The sequence below is a fragment of the Globicephala melas genome, chromosome 6 (assembly GCF_963455315.2).
Source record: "Globicephala melas chromosome 6, mGloMel1.2, whole genome shotgun sequence".
Taxonomy (NCBI): Eukaryota; Metazoa; Chordata; class Mammalia; order Artiodactyla; family Delphinidae; genus Globicephala; species Globicephala melas.
The window spans coordinates 49,330,973-49,352,363 of record NC_083319.1 but is presented as its reverse complement, the minus strand read 5'-3'; the positions used below and the strand labels follow the sequence as shown (position 1 = coordinate 49,352,363).

At 38.4% G+C, this 21,391-nt stretch overlaps 1 protein-coding gene across 3 annotated transcripts in view; it reads left to right on the top strand.

Annotated features, from left to right (window-relative positions):
* MAMDC2 (MAM domain containing 2) overlaps nucleotides 1-20,962 on the top strand; it is a 181,379-nt gene extending 160,417 nt beyond the window's left edge. For 2 of the 3 annotated variants that reach the window (XM_030877020.2, XM_060299972.1), the window contains exons 14-16: nucleotides 15,203-15,462; nucleotides 20,601-20,685; nucleotides 20,824-20,962. In XM_030877020.2, the coding sequence (XP_030732880.1) occupies nucleotides 15,203-15,462; nucleotides 20,601-20,685; nucleotides 20,824-20,888 (410 nt within the window). In that variant the 3' untranslated portion in view covers nucleotides 20,889-20,962. Of the gene's footprint in view, nucleotides 1-15,202; nucleotides 15,463-20,600; nucleotides 20,686-20,823 lie in introns of those variants that run through there. The other variant, XM_060299975.1, reaches the window with a different exon arrangement.
* The last annotated feature ends 429 nt before the right edge of the window (nucleotides 20,963-21,391 follow it).

The following is a 21,391-nucleotide window of genomic DNA, read 5'->3' as shown; positions in this document are numbered from 1 at the left end:
AACCTCAAAATGAAATTTTAAACAGCATTTCCAATGGAGTAAAAAAGACTTTGTTGCATAGTCACAACTTAGCTCACCATTTCCTTGGAGGGAGGACTACTGGCTGCTCTATTTCTGAAGAGGAGAGAGTGGAAGGTACACAGCAGAGTCCAGAAGAAATTCCATCCTGGCGGATGAGAGACTCCCTCTTGCAAGAGCACCGGAATCACAACCAACTGCTGAACAATCATCGTCAGGGAGACACTGGAACTCACCAAAAAAGATACCCCACATCCAAAGACAAAGGAGAAGCAGCAATGAGACGGTAGGAGGGGTGCAATCACAATGAAATCAAATCCTATAACCACTGTGGGGGGGGTGATTCACAAACTGGAGAATACTTATACCACAGAAGTCCACCCACTGGAGTGAAGGTTCTGAGCCCCACTGTCAGGCTTCCCAACCTGGGGGACCAGCAACAGGAGGAGGAATTCCTAGAGAATCAGACTTTGAAGGCTAGACGGATTTGATTGCAGGAATTTGGCAGGACTGAGAAAAACAGAGACTCCAGTCTTGGAGGGCACACACAAAGTAGTGTTCGCATCAGGACCCAAAGGAAGGAGCAGTGAACCCATAGGAGACTGAACCACACCTACCTGCTAGTGTTAGAGGGCCTCCTGCAGAAGTGGGAGGCAGCTGTGGCTCACCACGGGAACAAGGACACTGGCAGCAGAAGTTCTGGGAAGTACTCCTTGGTGGGAGCCCTCCCAGAGTCCGCCATTAGCCCCACCAAAGAGCCCGGTAGGCTCCAGTGCTGGGTTGCCTCAGGCCAAACAACCAACAGGAAGGGAACCCAGCCCCACCCATCATCAGACAAGCAGATTAAAGTTTTACTGAGCTCTGCCCACCGGAGCAACACCCAGCTCTATCCACCACCAGTCCCTCCCCTCAGGAAGCTTGCACAAGCCTCTTAGATAGCCTCATCCACCAGAGGGCAGAAAGCAGAAACAAGAAGAAATACAATTCTGCAGCCTGTGGAACAAAAACCACATTCACAGAAAAATAGACAAAATGAAAAGGCAGAGGACTATGCACGAGATGAAGGAACAAGATAAAATCCCAGAAAAACAACTAAATGAAGTGGATATAGGCAACCTTCCAGAAAAAGAATTCAGAATAATGGTAGTGAAGATGATCCAGGACCTCGGAAAAAGAATGGAGGCAAGATCGAGAAGATGCAAGAAATGTTTAACAAACACCCAGAAGAATTAAAGAATAAAAAATCAGAGATGAACAGTACAATAACTGAAATGAAAAAAACACTAGAAGGAATCAATAGCAGAATAACTGAGGCAGAAGAATGGATAAGTGACCTGGAAGACAGAATGGTGGAATTCACTGCCATGGAACAGAATAAAGAAAAAAGAATGAAAAGAAATGAAGACAGCCTAAGAGACCTCTGGGACATTAAACGCAACAACATTTGCATTATAGGCGTCCCAGAAGGAGGAGAGAGAAAGAACCTGAGAAAATATTTGAAGAGATTATAATTGAAAACTTCCCTAACATGGAAAGGAAATAGCCACCAAGTCCAAGAAGCACAGAGAGTCCCAGGCAGTATAAACCCAAGGAGGAACATGCTGAGACACATAGTAAGCAAACTGACAAAAATTAAAGACAAAGAAAAATTAATGAAAGCAACAAGGGAAAAATGACAAATAATATACAAGGGAACTCCCATAAGGTTAACAGCTGATTTCCCAGCAGAAGCTCTACAAGCCAGAAGGCAGTGGGACGATATATTTAAAGTGATGAAAGGGAAGAACCTACAACCAGGATTACTCTACCTGGCAAGGATCTCATTCAGATTCAAGGGAGAAATCAAAAGCTTTACAGACAAGCAAAAGCTAAGAGAATTCAGCACCACCAAACCAGCTCTACAACAAATGCTAACAGAACTTCTCTAAGTAGGAAACACAAGATAAAAAAAGGACCTACAAAAAGAAACACATAACAATTAAGAAAATGGTAATAGGAAAATACATATCCATAATTACCTTAAATGTGGATGGATTAAATGCTCCAACCAAAAGACACAGGCTTGCTGAATGGATACAAAAATGAGACCCATATATATACTGTCTACAGGAGACCCACTTCAGACCTAGGGACACATACAGACTGAAAGTGAGGGGATGGAAAAAATATTCCATGCAAATGAAAATCAAAAGAAAGCTGGAGTAGCAAGACTCATATCAGACAAAATAGACATTAAAATAAAGAATGTTACCAGAGACAAGGATATTACATAATGATCATGGGATAAATCCAAGAATAAAGATATAACAATTTATAAATATGTATGCACTCAACATAGGAGCAACTGAATACATAAGGCGAATGCTAACAGCTATGAAAGAGGAAATTGATAGTAACACAATAATAGGAACTTTAACACCTCACTTACACCAAGGGGCAGATCACCCAGACAGAAAATTAATAAGGAAACACAAGCTTTAAATGACACAAAAGACCAGATATAGATAATTGATATTTACAGGACATTCCATCCAAAAACAGCAGATTACACTTTCTTCTCAAGTGCACATGGAACATTCTCCAGGATAGATCACATCTTGGGTCACAAATCAAGCCTTGATAAATTTAAGAAAATTGAAATCATATCAAGCATCTTTTCCAACCACAATGCTATGAGATTAGAAATCAATTACAGGGGGAAAAAACGTAAAAAACACAAAGATATGGAGGCTAAACAATACATTACTAAATAACCAAGAGATCACTGAAGAAATCAAAGAGGAAACCAAAAAGTACCTAGAAACAAATGACAATGAAAACATGATGATCCAAAACCTATGGGATGCAGCAAAAACAGTTCTAAGAGGGAGGTTTATAGCAATACAATCCTACCTCAAGAAACAAGAAAAATCTCAAATAAACAATCTAACCTTACACCTAAAGGAACTACAGAAAGAAGTACAAACAAAACCCAAAAATTAGTAGAAGGAAAGAAATCATAAACATCAGAGCAGAAATAAATGAAATAGAAACAAAGAAAACAATGGCAAAGATCAATAAAACTAAAAGCTGGTTCTTTGAGAAGATAAACAAAATTGATAAACCTTAGCCAGACTCATCAAGAAAAAGAGGGAGAGTACTCAAATCAATAAAATTAGAAATGAAAAAGGAGAAGTTAAAATGGACACTGCAGAAATACAAAGCATCGTGAAAGATTACTACAGGCAACTCTATGCCAATAAAATGGACAACCTGGAAGAAATGGACAAATTCTTAGAAAGGTATAAGGAAGAAATACCTTTTCCAAGGTATCTGGAAGACTGAACCAGGAAGAAATAGAAAATAGGGACAGACCAATCACAAGTAATGAAATTGAAACTGTGATTAAAAATCTTCCAACAAACAAAAGTCCAGGACCAGACGGCTTCACAGGTGAATTGTATCAAACATTTAGAGAAGAGCTAACACGCATCCTTCTCAAACTCTTCCAAAAAATTGTAGAGGAAGGAACACTCCCAAAATCTTTCTACGAGGCCACCATCACCCTGATACCAAAACCAGATAGAGATACTACAAAAAGGAAAATTACAGACCAATATCACTGATGAATATAGGTGCAAAAATCCTCAACAAAATACTAGCAAACAGAATCCAACAACACATTAAAAGGATCATACACCATCATCAAGTGGGATTTATCCCAGGGATGCAAGGATTCTTCAATATACACAAATCAATCAATGTGATACACCATATTAACAAATTAAGTAATAAAACCATATGATCATCTCAATAGATGCAGTAAAAATTTTTGACAATATTCAACACCGATTTATGATAAAAACTCTCCAGAAAGTGGGCATCAAGGGAAACTACCTCAACATAATAAAGGCCATATACCACAAGCCCAAAGCAAACATCATTCTCAATGGTGAAAAACTGAAAGCGTTTCCTCTAAGATCAGGAACAAGTAAAGGATGTCCACTCTTGCCACTCTTATTCAACATAGTTTTGGAAGTCCTAGCCATGGCAATCAGAGAAGAAAAAGAAATAAAAGGAATCCAAATTGGAAAAGAAGAAGTAAAACTGTCACTGTTTGCAGATGACATGATACTATACATAGAGAATCCTAAAGATGCCACCAGAAAACTACTAGAGCTGATCAATGAATTTGGTAAAGTTGCAGGATACAAAATTAATGCACAGAAATCTCTCTCATTCCTATATGCTAACAACGAAAGATCAGAAAGAGAAATTAAGGAAACAATCCCATTCACCATTGCAACAAAATAAAATACCTAGGAATAAACCTACCTAAGGAGGTAAAAGACCTATACTCAGAAAACTATAAGACACTGATGAAAGAAATCAAAGAAGACACAAACAGATGGAGAGGTATACCATGTTTTTGGATTGGAAGAATCAATATTGTGAAAATGACTATACTACCCAAAGCATTTTTGGACTACAGATTCAATGCAATCTCTATCAAATTACCAGTGGCGTTTTTTACATAACTAGAACAAAAAATCTTAAAGTTTGTATGGAGTCACAAAAGACCCCGAATAGCCAAAGCAGTCTTGAGGGAAAAAAATGGAGCTGGAGGAATCAGACTCCCTGACTTCAGATTATACTACAAAGCTACAGTAATCAAGACAATATGGTACTGGCACAAAAACAGAAACATAGATCAATAGAACAGGATAGAAAGCCCAAAGATAAACCCACACACCTATGGTCAACTAATCTATGACAAAGGAGGCAAGGATATACAATGAAGAAAAGACAGTCTCTTCAATAAATGGTGCTGGGAAAACTGGACAGCTACATATAAAAGAATGAAATTAGAACACTCCCTAACACCATACACAAAAATGAACTCCAAATGGATTAAAGACCTAAATGTAAGATCGGACACTATAAAACTCTTAGAGGAAAAAATAGGAAGAGCACTCTTTGACATAAACCACAGCAAGATATTTTTTGACCCACCTCCTAGAGTAACAGATAAACAAACAAAAATAAACAAATGGGACCTAATGAAACGTAAAAGCTTTTGTACAGCAAAGAAAACTATAAACAACATGAAAAGACAACCCTCAGAATGGGAGAAAATATTTGCAAATGAATCAACAGACAAAGGATTAATCTCCCAAATATATAAACAGTTCATGCAGCTCAATATTAAAAAAACAAACAACCCAATCCAAAAATGGGCAGAAGACCTAAATAGACATCTCTCCAAAGAAGACATACAGATGGCCAAGAGGCACATGAAAGACTGCTCAACATCACTAATTATTAGAGAAATGCAAATCAAAACTGCAATGAGGTGTCACCTCACACTGGTCAGAATGGCCATCATCAGAAAATCTACAAACAATAAATGCTGGAGAGGGTGTGGAGAAAAGGGAACCCTCTTGCACTGTTGGTGGGAATGTAAATTGATACAGCCACTATGGAGAACAGTATGGAGGTTCCTTCGAAAACTACAAATAGAATTACCATATGATCCAGCAATCCCACTACTGGGCATATACCCAGAGAAAACCATAATTCAAAAAGACACATGCACCCCAATGTTCATTGCAGCACTATTTACAATAGCCAGGTCATGGAAGCAACCTAAATTCCCATCGACAGATGAATGGATAAAGAAGATGTGGTACATATACACAACGGAATATTACTCAACCATAAAAAGGAACAAAACTGGGTCATTTGTAGAGACGTGGATGAACCTAGAGACTGTCATACAGAGTGAAGTAAGTCAGAAAGAGAAAAGCAAATATTGTATATTAATGCATATATGTGGAACCTAAAAAAATGGTACAGATGAACTGGTTTGCAGGGCAGAAATAGAGACACAGATGTTGAGAACAAACGTATGGACACCAAAGGGAGAAAGTGGCGGTGGGGGGATGAATTGGGAGATTGGGATTGACATGTATACACTAATATGTATAAAGTAGATAACTAATAAGATCCTGCTGTATAAGAAATAAATAAATAAAATAATTTGGCACATGCCTCAAGGGAAGATTGCTCACTCTGCTGTGTGTATCATTTCTCACAAAACTTGATCCTCAAGCCCCAGCTGCTTTTGCAGCCCTGAACTCCAGTTTTTATCATCCCACAGTGAGAACTGTTGGTTTCTCTGCCTCTTAGCTGCCCTCTGCTTAACTTCTAAACTGAATAGGCAAATGCCCCAGTGGGGAAAGCAGCTTGAAGAATGTTGAGTTCACTTCACTGACCTTCCCTTGTCTCAGGGATCTTGGCCCCTCAAGTTCTTGCTGCTTGGGAAGCTCTCTGACAACTTCAAAACAGATGTTTTCTAAAAAAAATTTATCCATTTTAAAAATAATTTTTCTCAGTGGAAGCGTAGGTCAGCTACAAGTTACTCAACATATCCACAAGGGGATGTCCCTGGTATTTCATTTTTTTAGCATCATATATTTAAGAGCATGATTGTTATACTCAAAATTTGAAGGCATTTGCTGTTTTCTTCTGCACTACAAACCAACCCATCATAATGTTTTTGAATGAGCTCTATGTGTCTCTGGTCTCTTTCAACTGTATTCTTTTGTTGATATTTCCTGGCTGTTCTACCCAAGATCTTGCTGTATCTGGTATTACGTTATTGCACGGTGTTCTGTCTTTGGCAAGGAGTAGTAGAAGCAGAATATTAAAATTTACATTTATACTGCCTTTGGCTATGAACTGTCTGAGAGACTATTCTACTTTTTTCCCTTTATAACTCTCAATCTTGAGTAATAAATATTGGGGACAACTATCATAGTAAAAAAAATACTGCAAATGCCTTTTAAATTTAATTATGGTAGAAACCACTTAACAATTACCTCCTATTTTTTATTTCATTTTATTTATTTTTGGCTGCGTTGGGTCTTCGTTGCCGCATGCAGGCTTTCTCTAATTGCAGTGAGCGGGGGCTACTCTTCATTGCGCTGTGCAGGCTTCTCACTGCGGTGGCTTCTCTTGTTGTGGAGCATGGGCTCTAGGTGCATGGGCTTCAGTAGTTGCAGCACGCAAGCTCAGTAGTTGTGGCTTGTGGGCTCTGGAGCACAGGCTCAGTAGTTGTGGCGCACGGGCTTAGTTTCTCCGCGGCATGTGGGATCTTCCCGGACCAGGGCTCGAACCCATGTGCCCTGCATTGTCAGGCGGATTCTTAACCACTGCGCCACCAGGGAAGTCCACCTCCTATTTTTTTTAAAGAAGTGACTTACATAGTAAATGTACTTACGGTTGCTTAGATGAATGTCACTAGAATTTCTCTTCAACAGGGATATGGTCTGAAGTAATAAGAAAATGTAATTGGCTTAGTAACAGTTCATAGATTTATAGGATGCTGGAGGTAGACAAGATCTTATAGATCAGTTAAGACAACATACACATTTTAAATATTAAAGCACTGAAACTCATTCAAAGTAATTTTAATTATTGTCTGCTTGGATCCTGGGAGAGCAATAGCAAACCTGCCTGTGATTAGATGTACAATTTAAACAATAATGAAATTACATCCAAAAATGTCTTCTATTGCCTGCATTGTTGAATTTTTGCTATTTTTACATTTAGTCCTAACAATCTTTTCTATGTCTCTTTTTTCAAATACGGGCTGTAAAATAATGGCAGGGTACAAAATTGGCTGAATTTCTTATTCCATACTTTAATAAAGTGACAGGCTCAAATGCTGGACCAGCAACAGTATCTTTCTCTTTGATGACTGGAGGGTATTTGTTAGGTGTTAGTGACAGCAGAATCTTTTTTGAATGCAATGCATTCTGGGACTTTCAGAGGATATACCTGTACTCATATACTGCATTCTGCCTTTTTACTTCCCATCCTTAAAGCCTGTCAATTTACACTTGGAAGAACATATACAAGAGAAAATAGAGGAGAGGCATACAAAGCTATTTTACAGACAACTACATTAGATGGTCAGTAAATATAGGTTCATTAAATTAAAAAAGGAAGTTCAGAAAGGCTATGATATAGTTTATTGTGTGTCTATCAGAATCAATACATCATCCTACATAGCAATTCCAAGGGAGCCGTAGTTCCTGACTCACTAACTGCTGATGCAGTTTCCAGTTCTAGGGCGTAGCATGGTGTATGTGGTCTAGTGGAAAGACCAATGGGTACACAGTGAGCTGACTCTTCCACTTGCTACCTGCATAACCTGGAAAATGGTCACATAACTTCTCTGAGCCTCAGTTTCCTCATGTGTAAAATAAATACAACAGTGGATGCCCTGCTAATCTCTTAGGGCTGCTGTGATAATTAACTGAGGTTATATTTCTGAAAGGCTTGATACTATATAAACTCCACTGAAGTGAACAGTATTACTATTTTTATAATGAGTGACTAGTTTACAAAATCTGATGCTCCTCTCTGGGATACTTTCTTGGACTCGGTGTTTTGTGTCACTTGTGCCTTTATAAATAGAAAATCATGGCCTATGCTTACAAATAAAATGACTTAGTAGAAACCAGAAGGTTTGGTAGACCTTAAACCAATGTTTTCCAGAGTACCACTGGGTAATTTAAGGGGTAAGTGGATGAATATTTTTGATAGTAATATTTATGTATAAGAAAAATATACAATCAGTACAGCAAAGCCATTATTTCACAGATTTATAGCTTGTTTTCTGTTTTCATGCTAACATGCATTTCCTATTTGAATAAATGGATTTAAGTAGCAAAACTGGAATCTATTTAAAGAAAAATATTAAATGAATAACAGTGCAGGTAGTATGTGGATAAGTAAATATATATATCATGATGGTAGTATTTGTGTGACTAAAGTTGGGGAAACATTTTCAATGTTTAAGTCAGTCATCTCATAGAATATGTCATTCTACTAGAACAACAACAAAGACAAAAAAAATTCTAGCTCCACCATTCGGTTCCTTATTTAATAAAATAATAAAGGCACTTGTGACAGATAAATCTTGACTTGCATTGAGCTAGAATGGACTCTGGTGGATTTGTCTATCCATTTCTTGTCACCATCTACTTGAGTAGCTCTATCCTCGCAGAATCAGAAAGTTCCCTGACACTAATGCTACTTCTTTACAAGATAATGAAGACAAGTCTCAACAAAATTCCAAGGGTTTTATTGGCTATTGAAATTTTATTAACATTTATATGATGCCATGCTGTCAGAATTCTTTTTTTTTTTTTTTTTTTTTTTTTTTTTGGTACACGGGCCTCTCACTGCTGCGGCCTCTCCCGTTGCGGAGCACAGGCTCCGGACGCGCAGGCTCAGCGGCCATGGCTCACGGGCCCAGCCGCTCCGTGGCATGTGGGATCTTCCCGGACCGGGGCACGAACCCGTGTCCCCTGCATCGGCAGGCAGACTCTCAACCACTGTGCCACCAGGGAAGCCCCAGAATTCTTTTTAAACAATTGTTTTAGTTGCCCTGGAGTTTACATGGATTTTTGTGGCCAAAAGATAGTAGAATAAATAAAGGAACAGATAGCTATCCAGTTTAGTGAGAAAATGCCTTCAACTGTAGCATTTCCTAGCTCACTGAGTCCACCAGTGAATAGATTAAAAGTCATCCAGTCCTCCCTCTCTTCTCCCTACCACCAAATCCTAGAAAAGTAGCTATTCATCATTTTCTTAACAATTTCCAAAGAAAGAGACACCATCAGTTTCTTTTGTGGTACTGTTCAGTGTTTCAATACATCTTCTGTACTTCTGACAATTAAATTCTCTTCCGACATGCTACTTACTAAACGTAGGAGTCTTATGCACTTCTAAGAACACCCCCTTCTTGTGTGGTAGAAATATCAATGATACATTAAAATACCAAATAATGACATTTATTTATAAAAGTGTGCTGTCAGACAAAAGAAATTCAAAATTATATCTTTAATGTGTTGGTTATATAGCTGAAATTTAATAGCAGTCTCATTCAAGTCCTTGTCTTTTAAGAATTTTGGTACTAATATCCAGACATGTAATGATGCTACCCAACTAGGCTGTAACTATTGGGGCAGTTGGCTCCAGATTATTAAAATCTCCAATCTCCCTCAATCTTTTCATAACTTGTCACACTAGTTTCTGATATTGTCAGACTCTGCTTACACAAGAGAAGGCTTCTATGACAGGCTTTTAAAAAAAATAATGGTAAAATATACATAACATAAAATTTACCATTTTAGGCATTTTTACATACGTAATTCAGTGGCATTAAATACATACACCTTGTTGTGTAACCATCACCACCATCCATCTCCAGAAATTTTTTTCATTTTCCCAAACTGAAACTCTGTACCCAATAAATAATAACTCCTCATTTATGACAGAGCTTTAAAAATCATTTAAAAGATATAGCAAAGAGCAATTTTAGAGAGACGCATTTAGCAGTTGTTCTTCCCAAAGCATTGGTATCTTTTTTCCCTGATTGTTAAGAATCCTCTTTCAGCTTAATGAAGCAGCTAGCTATTCATTCCACACGGCCCCCCACTCCTTCCTGGCCCTGGTGAGAGGAGGCTGCTAGACTAGAGGAACAGCTGCTTCACTGCTCCAAATTACAAATATGGTGTGTGTCTCAACACATCACAGCTGCTGAGCAAAGAACAGATGGGACCCTCATCTCCCAGTAGACCCATTGGAACCCCCGTCTTGAATGTTAAACAGTGATCCACAGAGAGAAAGTGATTTGTTTTCTCTAGTTAATAATCCCTTCTGCAGACTGGAATCCTTCATGTGCAGGAACACGTAAGCCAGTCTGAGGTTTCAGCACTGGGGCTCCTGGCTCCAATCCATAGCTTTTGTTTGCTGAGACAGACAGCATTTGGAGTTGGAATGTGGCAAAGCTTGTCAACACACAGGGCTTTTCTCTGCTTTCCAAACACATGTGAGGCAGACTGGCTCTCCGTGAAGCTGTGATCTTTTCTGGGGAAAGGAAGTGTCACATGCAAGTCAAGAAGCAAAACATATTTGGAATCAAGAGGAATAATTGGTCTGGGCATCAAAGGGACAAATTCTGATCAGTTGACAAATATGTTACAATTATTTTTAGGTATAGATGTTGATCTAGATTAGTCTAAATCAGTATTGCCTTATGGAATATGCATATGTGCTTAAAATAGAAACCATTTTAAAAAAAACAACAAAAAACCTGAAGGATTTTTGGAACGGTCAGCATTACTCAAGAAAAGCAGACTGGTGCCAGTGCCCCAGAGAGGCACAGTTATACTGACACTCCCCTGGATGTTACCCCTCTCTTCCAAAAGCAGCACAATTACACATGTCAAACACCTTAGGAGCTTTCATTTCATCTTTCATGGTGCTAAACACAACAATCTCTGGAACTGGAAGCCTTAGGTAATGGCTTCAGTCAGATACCCAAGACCCAGAGACGCATGAGCTGAAAGCATTACCAGAGTAATGCTTCATCCAGTTGAGGCTAAATGATTAGTGCACAGTACTCACGAAAGAAAGAATTCAGTTAGATAATCCTGGAGGTGATTAGAGGTTTACCTCTCTTCCAGGACCTCAGACTATTTTGGCCAGGACTCATGTCGTTATCACTGGGATGCACTATCATCACTAGACGGAAGATACTTCTTGAGTCATCTCTCACTTATGATGGATCTATTGCTTCCTTTCCACTCTGAAAAGACTTCATGTTTTAGACCCACAATAGTCTCTACTTTCCAGTTTCCCAGTGACAGCATCTTTCAGAGGAGCCCTCCCCGCCCCACAATTGAGTGTTTCATCTTTAGCCAAGGTCCTTTTCTTAGGATTCAAGTAGGCTTTTGAGTGCCCCAAAGCCAGGCACCAAAGTTATTTTTCTTTGACTTTCTTCTTATTTACCTAAGAATTATTTCTGGAGGAAATATTTTTTAATTTAAACATGCATTAAAGTAGGGTTTCAGTTCACTGTGCTATACTAACTTATGTATAGGATAGTATGGAATACCTTTGTGCATAGTAGGTGAGAAACCGTGGTCATTTCATGCTTTGACTTTATTTTCCATGGAATTAAATTAAATACACCCTTCTGTAAGGATTTTGTGTATCTGTATTTGTTTATATCTAGTCTTGCTTAAGTTAGGAAATATTAGAGAAAAGAACAACAAAATTTCCTCTCATTGCTAAAGGTATAAAAACCCCAGTGCTTCTTGTGTAGCAATTTTATTGCCAGTGAAAGAACGAAGATAATGAAGTTAAAAATGTGTGTTTGGTTAAAAAATACATCAGATGGTGTGGAACTAGCTTGAGAACACTTGCTTTGATATGACTTTAATTTTATCAAAACTTGGACTTGTTCCAGCTTTGCCAGTTTAGCACACACAAAGGCCCTGAGGTGGTAGTATACCTACTGTATTCCAGGAACACTAGGGAACTCAGTGTGACCACACAACCCAGAGTGAGTGAGGAGAAAGGTGGTAGAATCAGAGAGCTAAGAGAATGAGCAGGAGATCGTATGGGGCCCTAAACATTTTCAGGCATTCAGCTCTCACTCTGAGTGAAATGCTGAGCCAATGGAAGGTTTTGAACAGAGGAATGGTAAAAGCTAGCTTTTGTTTTAGAAGGTTTACTGTGGATGCTATGTTGAGATTAGATTGCAGAGAACAAGGGTAAAAGCAAGCAGACTAGTTGGGAAGTGTTGTATTAATCCACCTGAGAAATGATACTGGCTCAGACCAGGGGGTAGCAATGCAGGTGGTGAGGAGAAAAATGACTGGATTCTGGACATATTTTGAAGGTAGAACCAACAGGAATTCCTGACCATCTGGATGTGAAGAGAGAGAGGAGGCGAAGAGTGGCATATGATGGCCAGGTTTGGGGCCTGGTCAACTAGAAAGGGTAGGATAGGCTTTAGGGCAAGGCTGTTAGGAGCCTCGTTTTGACCATGTTCAGTCTGAGATGTCTACTTGACAATATGTGGAGATGTCTACTAGGCACTTTAAATAAACAAGTCTGGATTTCAGAAAAGAAGTTGGAAATTTAAATTTGAGATATGACAACACAGAGCATTTAAAGCCATGAAACAAGATGAGATCACCAAAGGAGTGAGTGAGAATAGAGAAGTTCAAAAACTGGGCCTTGGAGCATTCCAGGGTCAAGAAGTCAGAGAAGAAAGGGTGAACTAGCAAAGGAGTAAGCAGTGAGGTGGCGGAAAAACCGGGAGAGGTCAGCTTCCCACAGACCAAGATAAGAAAGTCCTTCTAGGAGGCAGGAGTGATCTACTCTGTCCAATGCTACTGATGACAAGAATGACCAGGACTGAAAATTGACCACTGGTTTTAGTAATGAGGATGTCATTGGCGAGCACGCCAGAAACATGACAATATTTTCCCAATATTTTAGAGCAGGTCGTGGGGATGACTGGTTGACAAAGCCCACACCCCATGACTCTGATCGCCCAGTTTTTCAGGGTGATAACTTTACTGAGTGAAACGCTGGGGGAAGGGGTTGCACAGTGCACACTATTTGATAAGACCAAATTGGGTAGGACTCTTTCTCCCACCCTTTTAATAGCATGTAGGATTCTCAGGTCTTTACGGAAATGAGGGAAAGGAAGAGGAGGAGTGCCTTGAAGGAGCGTAGGTGGAACTTCTGATCAGTTCTGGTTGGGGTATCTCACGCACTGCCTTTTGGGAAATGAATGGACCTCATTGATTAAACTTCAAACTATAAAGATGCTCTAGAAGCCATTTCATTTGCATGCATTATTTGGGATCTCTTTTTTTCCCTCAATGCAGCCATTAATTTCTGTGTGAAATAATAGATAACACTATGGAAAAATTATTTTTAGATTGTGTATGTAAAAAAAATCAATATTGGCAAAGAAGACAATGAAATCACATACAAAAACCTGTGCATATTTTTTCAGGTAGAAGAGATATAAAGTTTTCATCAAATGAGCAAAGATTAAGAGCTACTTATGTAGAGTGCAAGGCTTTTTTAAAATGAGCCACAGGTGCACAGAATTATATTATGGCTGTATTATTCTAGAAATTACTATTAATATATTGCTTGTTTCAGTAGCTTCATGGTAATTATTTAATACCAACCAGCTCAATTTTGCGGGGAAGGCTGATCTGTAGTTATGTCCCATTTCTGTGGTGTAAATACTTCCATCATGGCCCATTTCAAACTACCAATGTGAAGCCATTTGGACCTACCAACAGAAATCACACAATTGATGGTTGGGAGCCAGTGGAAACAGGCTCCAACACACCACTGCCTTATTTACATGTGAACTAATTCCGCTTCTGCCTGAAACCAGTAAATTAAAAAGCAAACTAAAGTTAGGAAAGGAAAATGGAAATGTAAAGTGTTATATAATTAACATGTATACGATGTACAGTATATAGTATAAGATATATAATATATAAAATGTCATATATAATTATATTAAATATTATATAATTATATTTTCAAGAAGTATCACAGAAAACCTCAGGAAAGAGGGCAGGACAGGAAACTCATATTTGAATATGTATTAGATGTGAGCATATGTCGCACACATTATTTAATTCTCACACCTCTGTAGCACAGGTTTATTAATCCTTATTTTTAAATTGAAAATAGGTTCAGAGAGGATAATCCATTAGACCACAGTCACACAGACAACAAATGTTAGAGCCAAGACTTGAACCCAGATCTACCTGACTATTCCCCTAAACCAGTGTCTAGAAGCTCAGAGTATTGTCCACGAATTAGTAGGATAAGTTCTGATATGTGAATTGCCACCTCAGTGGCACAATACTAGTATATTTATTACCTCCTGTATATTAAACTGAATTATAAATTATTACATGAAAACACTTATTTTGATGGTCTAAATTTTGTAGCATATTTATCCTCCTTGGATTATACATATTCTCCAAAATTATAAATCCTTTATCAGTACTGTAGTCAGGTCATCCATTGACTCTGATTTGTTTCCAAGAACACTACTCAAAAGAGAAAGAAGAGGGGAGGGATAACTTAGGAGTATGGGATTAAGAGATACAAACTTCTATACATAAAATAGATAAGCAACAAGGATTTACTGTACAACACAGGGAACGATATTTAATATCTTGTAATAACCTATAATGGAAAATAATCTGGAAAAATATACATGTATATATAAGAGAAAGAAGCGAATATAATTAGTGTCCTTTTTAACAATACCTGACGTTGCATTGCTGTCAAGGCTACTACATGTACATCGAGGCTTCCCACATGGTGTATGGACAAAAAGCACGACTCTTGTCCAGGCCTCTACGAGGAGTCACTGGAAAACACTGCTTGACTTTTTTCTACCACATGTATGGAGCAGGGACTGGCCTCCTGAATGTTTATTTGAAAAAGGAAGGTGACAGTGAAGAGTCCCTCTTATGGAGAAGAGAAGGTGAGCAGAGCATCTCCTGGCTACGAGTGCTGATTGAATACACCTGTGAGAGGCGACACCAGGTAAGCCAAAAGAGATAAGAATCAAGTGATGGGAAATGTTCCTTTAACCTTCTGATGCTCTTTCTTTTTCTTGCTACCATCAAGAATGTTTTGTTCTTTTTCAGGGTCATAGATAAAGGCAGTACTTGTTTAAGAGTAAAAATAATTAGTCTATATTGACTGAACCTAAGCAGTGAATGGGAAATTAGGCAGAAAGGGAAAGCTTTGGGTATTTATGCATAAAGTGATTTTTGCAACTCAGTGATGAAAGTGTATCTATTTTTGTCTTGGTGCATTCTGAGTGTCAGGTATATTCTGTGTATCCTGCAAACTTCCAAAACAGAGTCTCTCTTTCTTCTAAACATGGTGTTACCTAATTAGTTGTTGCAGCTGCATCTTTCACTCATCATTAGCCACACACAAGGGCTTTTGTTGTAAGCGTCTATTTAACAGAGTATGTGGTCCAGAGTAAATTTTTAAGCCTCTGTCCGCACTGATGCAGAAGAAACTAGTCTTGATCCTATGTCCTGGGTCTCCCCTTGGGTCTTCTCACGGGCGGTAGAAGACCTCCATCCTACAGGATCCCAATTATAAGGGAATCTGGACAGCAATAAGAGCCTTTTCAATTCCAATGGGTGAGATTAAGCAGCCAGTTAGTCTAGAAATCAGCAGCAGCCTCCTGAAAGCCACTGACTTCACCTGCCTGCCGTGAGCCAAGGCTCCAGAAAGCTTTGGGGAGATATCATCAGACCCCTGACTATTCCTGAAATTGCTCTATAGAATTCCAGGTGTGACCTTCAGCTAAAAGCCCTACTTCCTCCTCATCCCTGCTTCTGGACCAGCACCCCTCAACTTCAACCACTGGCCGCTTGGTTTAAGCAAATCTTAAAGGAAGATTTAAGGAAGAAGTATCCAAAAGAAAGACATTATTTTACACCAGCCCTTAACCAAAATTAATTTTCTGCAGATCTAAATGGGAATGAATTGCAGAAGCTCAGGTGACCAGGTTACTGTGCCATCTAGGGTGCTGGATTGCTAAGAACAAATGACAGAGGGAAGATGTGCCATTCTTTACTGTTGGCCCATTATCTCAGCATGGATAAAATTATCTAAAACTTTAGCAAAGAAAAAAAGCCCCAGGAATAATTTTGATAGTGATTTAATATCTGCTTACAGAAGGAAAATGGATCACTCAGGAACTTATTGATATCATTGATCATCATTCAGAGATGATGAATTAATTTTTTAGGCTATCAGGGCACTCATACTCCTACCCTATTCAAATGTCCTCAAAGTGTGGTCCTGAGACCAGCAGCAATACCTGAAATGCATATGCACCTAATATGAAATTCACCTGAAATGCACATTCTCAGACCCCACCTCAGAACTACTGAACCAGAAACTCTGGGGATTAGGGCCCTGAAATCTATGTTTTAACAAGCCTCCTGGTGATTCTGATGCACTCTAAAGATGAAGAATCTCTGTTATTGGGAGAAAGGAATCTGAGTCTCTCAGGTGGAGCCTGAGCACAGATGTTTTTTAAAAGCCCCAAATGATGCTGATGCAGAAGAGCTCTAGAATTTGAGTTCTATGGAACAGGTGACTTCCCAGCATCTAACCTGGGGGCCAGGTACAGGTCCTTGCATATACTAGACTTGCTAGGTGGCTTGTTGTTTGAAAATATTTTTGAGCACAAAGTAGTGAGGCACCTGGGGTGGCATCTTGGGGTGTTCAAGTTCAAAGGTGAGGAATGACCTGAGAGACTTTCAGCTCTCAATTTGGAAAGAAGATTCCAGACCATTCCCTTTGGCTCAGAATGGAACAGATGTGAACCTGCCATGAGGAATTTTCTTCTTGATTTTGTGATTCCCTCAGGACTGTCTGGAGACCACGATGAACTAGGTTCTCCAAAACATCCTAGTGTCTAATAAAACACAGAGACACTCATGTGCAAATGGCCATCTTCTATGTGCCAGGTACTTACAGTGCTGAGAGCTGTGCATGAGTTCTTCCAATTGATATTATAGCTCCTCTTTAAAGATGGGGAAAACTAAATCTCCAGCTGGTCAGTGGCAGAGTGAGAACTCAATCCCAGATCTGACTGGTTCCAAAGTTTGTATCTCTAAGCCACTGTTCTACGTTCCCTCCCACCATAGAAGTCCCAAAATACACTCATTGCCCTGGGTGCCACAAGCACTGAGTGATCCTGGAGAAATGTTATCCTCTCTGAGACTGTTTATACATTTTCAAAATGGGGTAATAATGCCTGCCGTGCTGATATCACCAGAGTTAGAGTGAGGGTCCAATGAGATTATGCTTGTGAAAGGGTTTATAAACTTTAAAGTACCAAACTATAAAAAGATACTATTATTGTTTCTAAAAATATATTCTCTCCCAAATATCTCTGGTCTTTATAACCATGGCAGACTTGGTAATCTCAATAGCTACATCAGGCATCCAGACTGAGATCCTATAGTATAAGGCCAAAATATCTCCTTTTAATAAATATTTATTGACCATTTACTATTTTTAAGTGCCGGGGATACTGCAATGCACATAGCATAGAGTTCCTACTCTTTTTTAGTTTACATTTTAGTGGTGGAGAGGTAGAAAATGTGAAACAAAAATATACAATGTAACATCAGGTGTTAATAAGTGATATGGAAAAGAATAAGTCAAGCTGATCAGGTAATGAGGTCAAAGAAGTATCAGGGAATACTCATGTAAGGCCTTGGGTGACATGGTAGAGTTTGAAATTTATTCCAAAAGCAATGAGAAACCATCAGATGGCTTTAAGGTAATACAGTCTGATTTATATTTTAAAACGATCACTCCAGGTACTACATGGACGGTAGGCTGCAGTGGAGTAGACTCTGGGGGCTCCTGCAAGAGGAGTAGGAGTGGTGGGTTGGGCTGTGCAGCAGAAGTGAGATGTCATCAGAAGCCCACAGGACTTCCTTCCGTGTGGAATGTGGGGTTTGAGAGAAAGAGTCCAGATGACCTCAAAGTTTTTGACCTGAGCAACTGCTAGAGTGGAGTCACTCTTTGTTGAGATGAGGAAGACCTTAGGTGGAGCAGATCTGGAGGAGTGAGGGCGGTATGTGCAGGAGGGAAATTAACAGTTGGTTTGGTCTGGTTTGGTTTTTGATGTGCAAAGCTTTTGATGTCTATCAGACATCCAAGTGGGTGTGTCAAGTAAAAAATAGGCTATGAGACTGGAGATCAGGAAAATGCACAGAACTAGAGAAGTAAATGTGTACATCACTAGTGGTGGTGGGCAGGTGTAGGTGATTTTTAGAATGCTGTAGTACTGCCGTCATTTGAGATTTATCCTATAGGGGAAATACCTGGGTGGCCTCTGGATGATATTCCAGTCATCAGACTTTTTTCTTTGTAGAAAAAAATGCATTAAGTGGCAAAATTTTAATCATGTCCTTTCCTAAGGGATTTATTAAAGTGCTAAGCAGAACCTGACTCACCATTGATCAAAAACACAAAATGATTTTATTTCCTTTGGATTCCTTGCTTACCTTTCCTCCTCTGCTCTCAGGTATTTTCCTCCCTGATTTCTTATATTTTGATACCATTGAAAGAGAGTGTTAGACAAATTCTCAGCTCAATGAAATATTTATATCATTCATATTGTTCATTACACTGCCTAACATTTAGTAGGAATTATTATGTGCTGGGTACTGAGCTAAGAGCAGGTCTTCAAATTTTCTTATTCATGGTACCCTTAATCTCAGTAATTTTTTTCCTGGTGTCCCTAGACCAAAATATAGCTAATGTTCCATTTATCAAGTAGTGGAGTCCCAACAATTAGTATTTATGTGCTAATGACTTAGTAACCTTTTGAAAAAAATAATATACTTAAACTGAAAGAAAAAATAATATTTCTATCTAATTCTAAAATAACCACAATTATTTAATAGAATTTCTACAGATACAAATAGGGGAATAATACAAAGGGGCAATCATGATGTTATAAAACGGTGATCACTCAAATATGAAGGAAATTCAAAGGAGAGGATTGTATGAAATCAAGTGTTTGGCCCAACTGAAGACAATTCAGGGTATAATTCCATCAGGTGATTTTCCTATTATACTTCCATTGCAGAGGTGGAGGTCAAAAAACCGATTTTACTGTTGTCCAGAAAACCAAAACACTTATTAACTACACTCATATGTCTTCCTATCAAGATGTGTTAGGACATTTTTTCCTCTTTTTGCCATTTATTTGGATTCTTGTTTAGGGTCATATCTTTAGAATTTCTATTAATGTTATTTTGCAACATTTCCGTCGTTAAAGCTTCTTTGAGTCATTAATTTCAAGATAGTTTCATATGCTTATTAATTATCCACTTTATAGTCTCTGATTTAGTTTAAATCATAAACTAGTTCAATGGGGAGTCATTTGCTCATAAAATGAGTAGAGCAAATGTGTCTTCTGGACGATTTTCATTACCTATAAGCCTCCCTGGAGTATTCGGTGGTTTATTAACCATTATCAGAGCAGCCTTAGAGCTGGTAATATGATCTATTTTCCTTAGAACCTGAATATTTGATCAGTTATTTTCTTCTAGGATCTAAAGTCATGAAACTGGTTTCCTCTTTTTCTTGGGCTGTGTCTTGGATGTTATGGTATTTAACATGATAAGTGACCCATTGTCTTTTTGGTAAATTTAATTGTTATATGTTGCTGTTCATACTTGGGTCTCATCCGTCATTTTAATTCTCCCACCTAGTACTAGTATGAAGGTAGCTTTAGGGAGAGCCTAAGGAATCTTAGGCTTCTGGGCCCCTCACTCTCATAGGCCCTGTGAGTACCGGGAGTAGAATGTTCTAGGTGGGGACGGAAACCAGGTCACCACCAGGAGGCATTTCTAGGTGGGCATTTCTGGGAAATTGCCTAAAAATGTCTCAGAAGAAAGGAACTTGAATCTCCAAGGCTCCAGTAATTTTTGTGAATTTCTTTAAATTTCAAATAAATATTCCCTTTTGTACCTAAATTTGAATTGGTGATTTTGTATTATTTTCCTGAAAGGGGGCCCCTGAGAACAATCTAGGCTTCCAGACCCATACAGCCTGGATTTGCCCTTGACCAGCATTGTTTCACCAGGATGACTCTATTTCTAAATTCAAACTTCATTATTTTTCAGATAATTTTTGAAGCCATTCGGGGAGTGTCAATAAGAAGTGATATTGCCATTGATGATGTTAAATTTCAAGCAGGATCCTGTGCGGGTAACAATATTTTTACAATTATATAAGTTTGACTGAAAAGGGATTTTGCAATAGTCTCAAATCATAAGAATGCAAATTAAGTATTTTCTGCAGTAAAAATAGAGAAAACTATTATTGTCTATTTGTCTTTCCTGACAGAAATGGAAGATATAACTCAGCACTCATCAGGATATTCTGAGGACTTAAATGAAATTGAGTATTAAGGAATGATCTGAATTGGATTAACTAAACAAAGCCATACCTCTCTTCAATCAAAATGAAAAAAAAAAAAGACAAATGAATACTGGACAGTCTTAACCATTTCATAAGTTATAAAATGACTTCAGAGCACTCCTTTTCATTACTTTTGCAAAAAATACTGACTCAGGGCTTTTTTTTTTTTTTTTTTTTTTTTTTTTTTTTGCATATGACAACTGTTACTAGAAGTACAGGCTGCTGGTTTTGCCTAGATCATTCATCTTAATTTTGGTACCAGTTAAAAATACAAATGTACTATATTGTAGTCATTTTAAAGTATGCAAATAAAGGGCACAATCAAAATGAGATGTGCTCACTTAAATCTGCATTCAGTGAATGTACTGGGAGGAGAATAGGTCTTGTGGGTTTTCTTTTGAAGTTCAAGTATCATAAATATTTTTGAAGTAATAATGTGAGGTGTCAGTAATGTCTGCAGAATGAATGCAGCTTTTCACAGTAACAAGTTAAT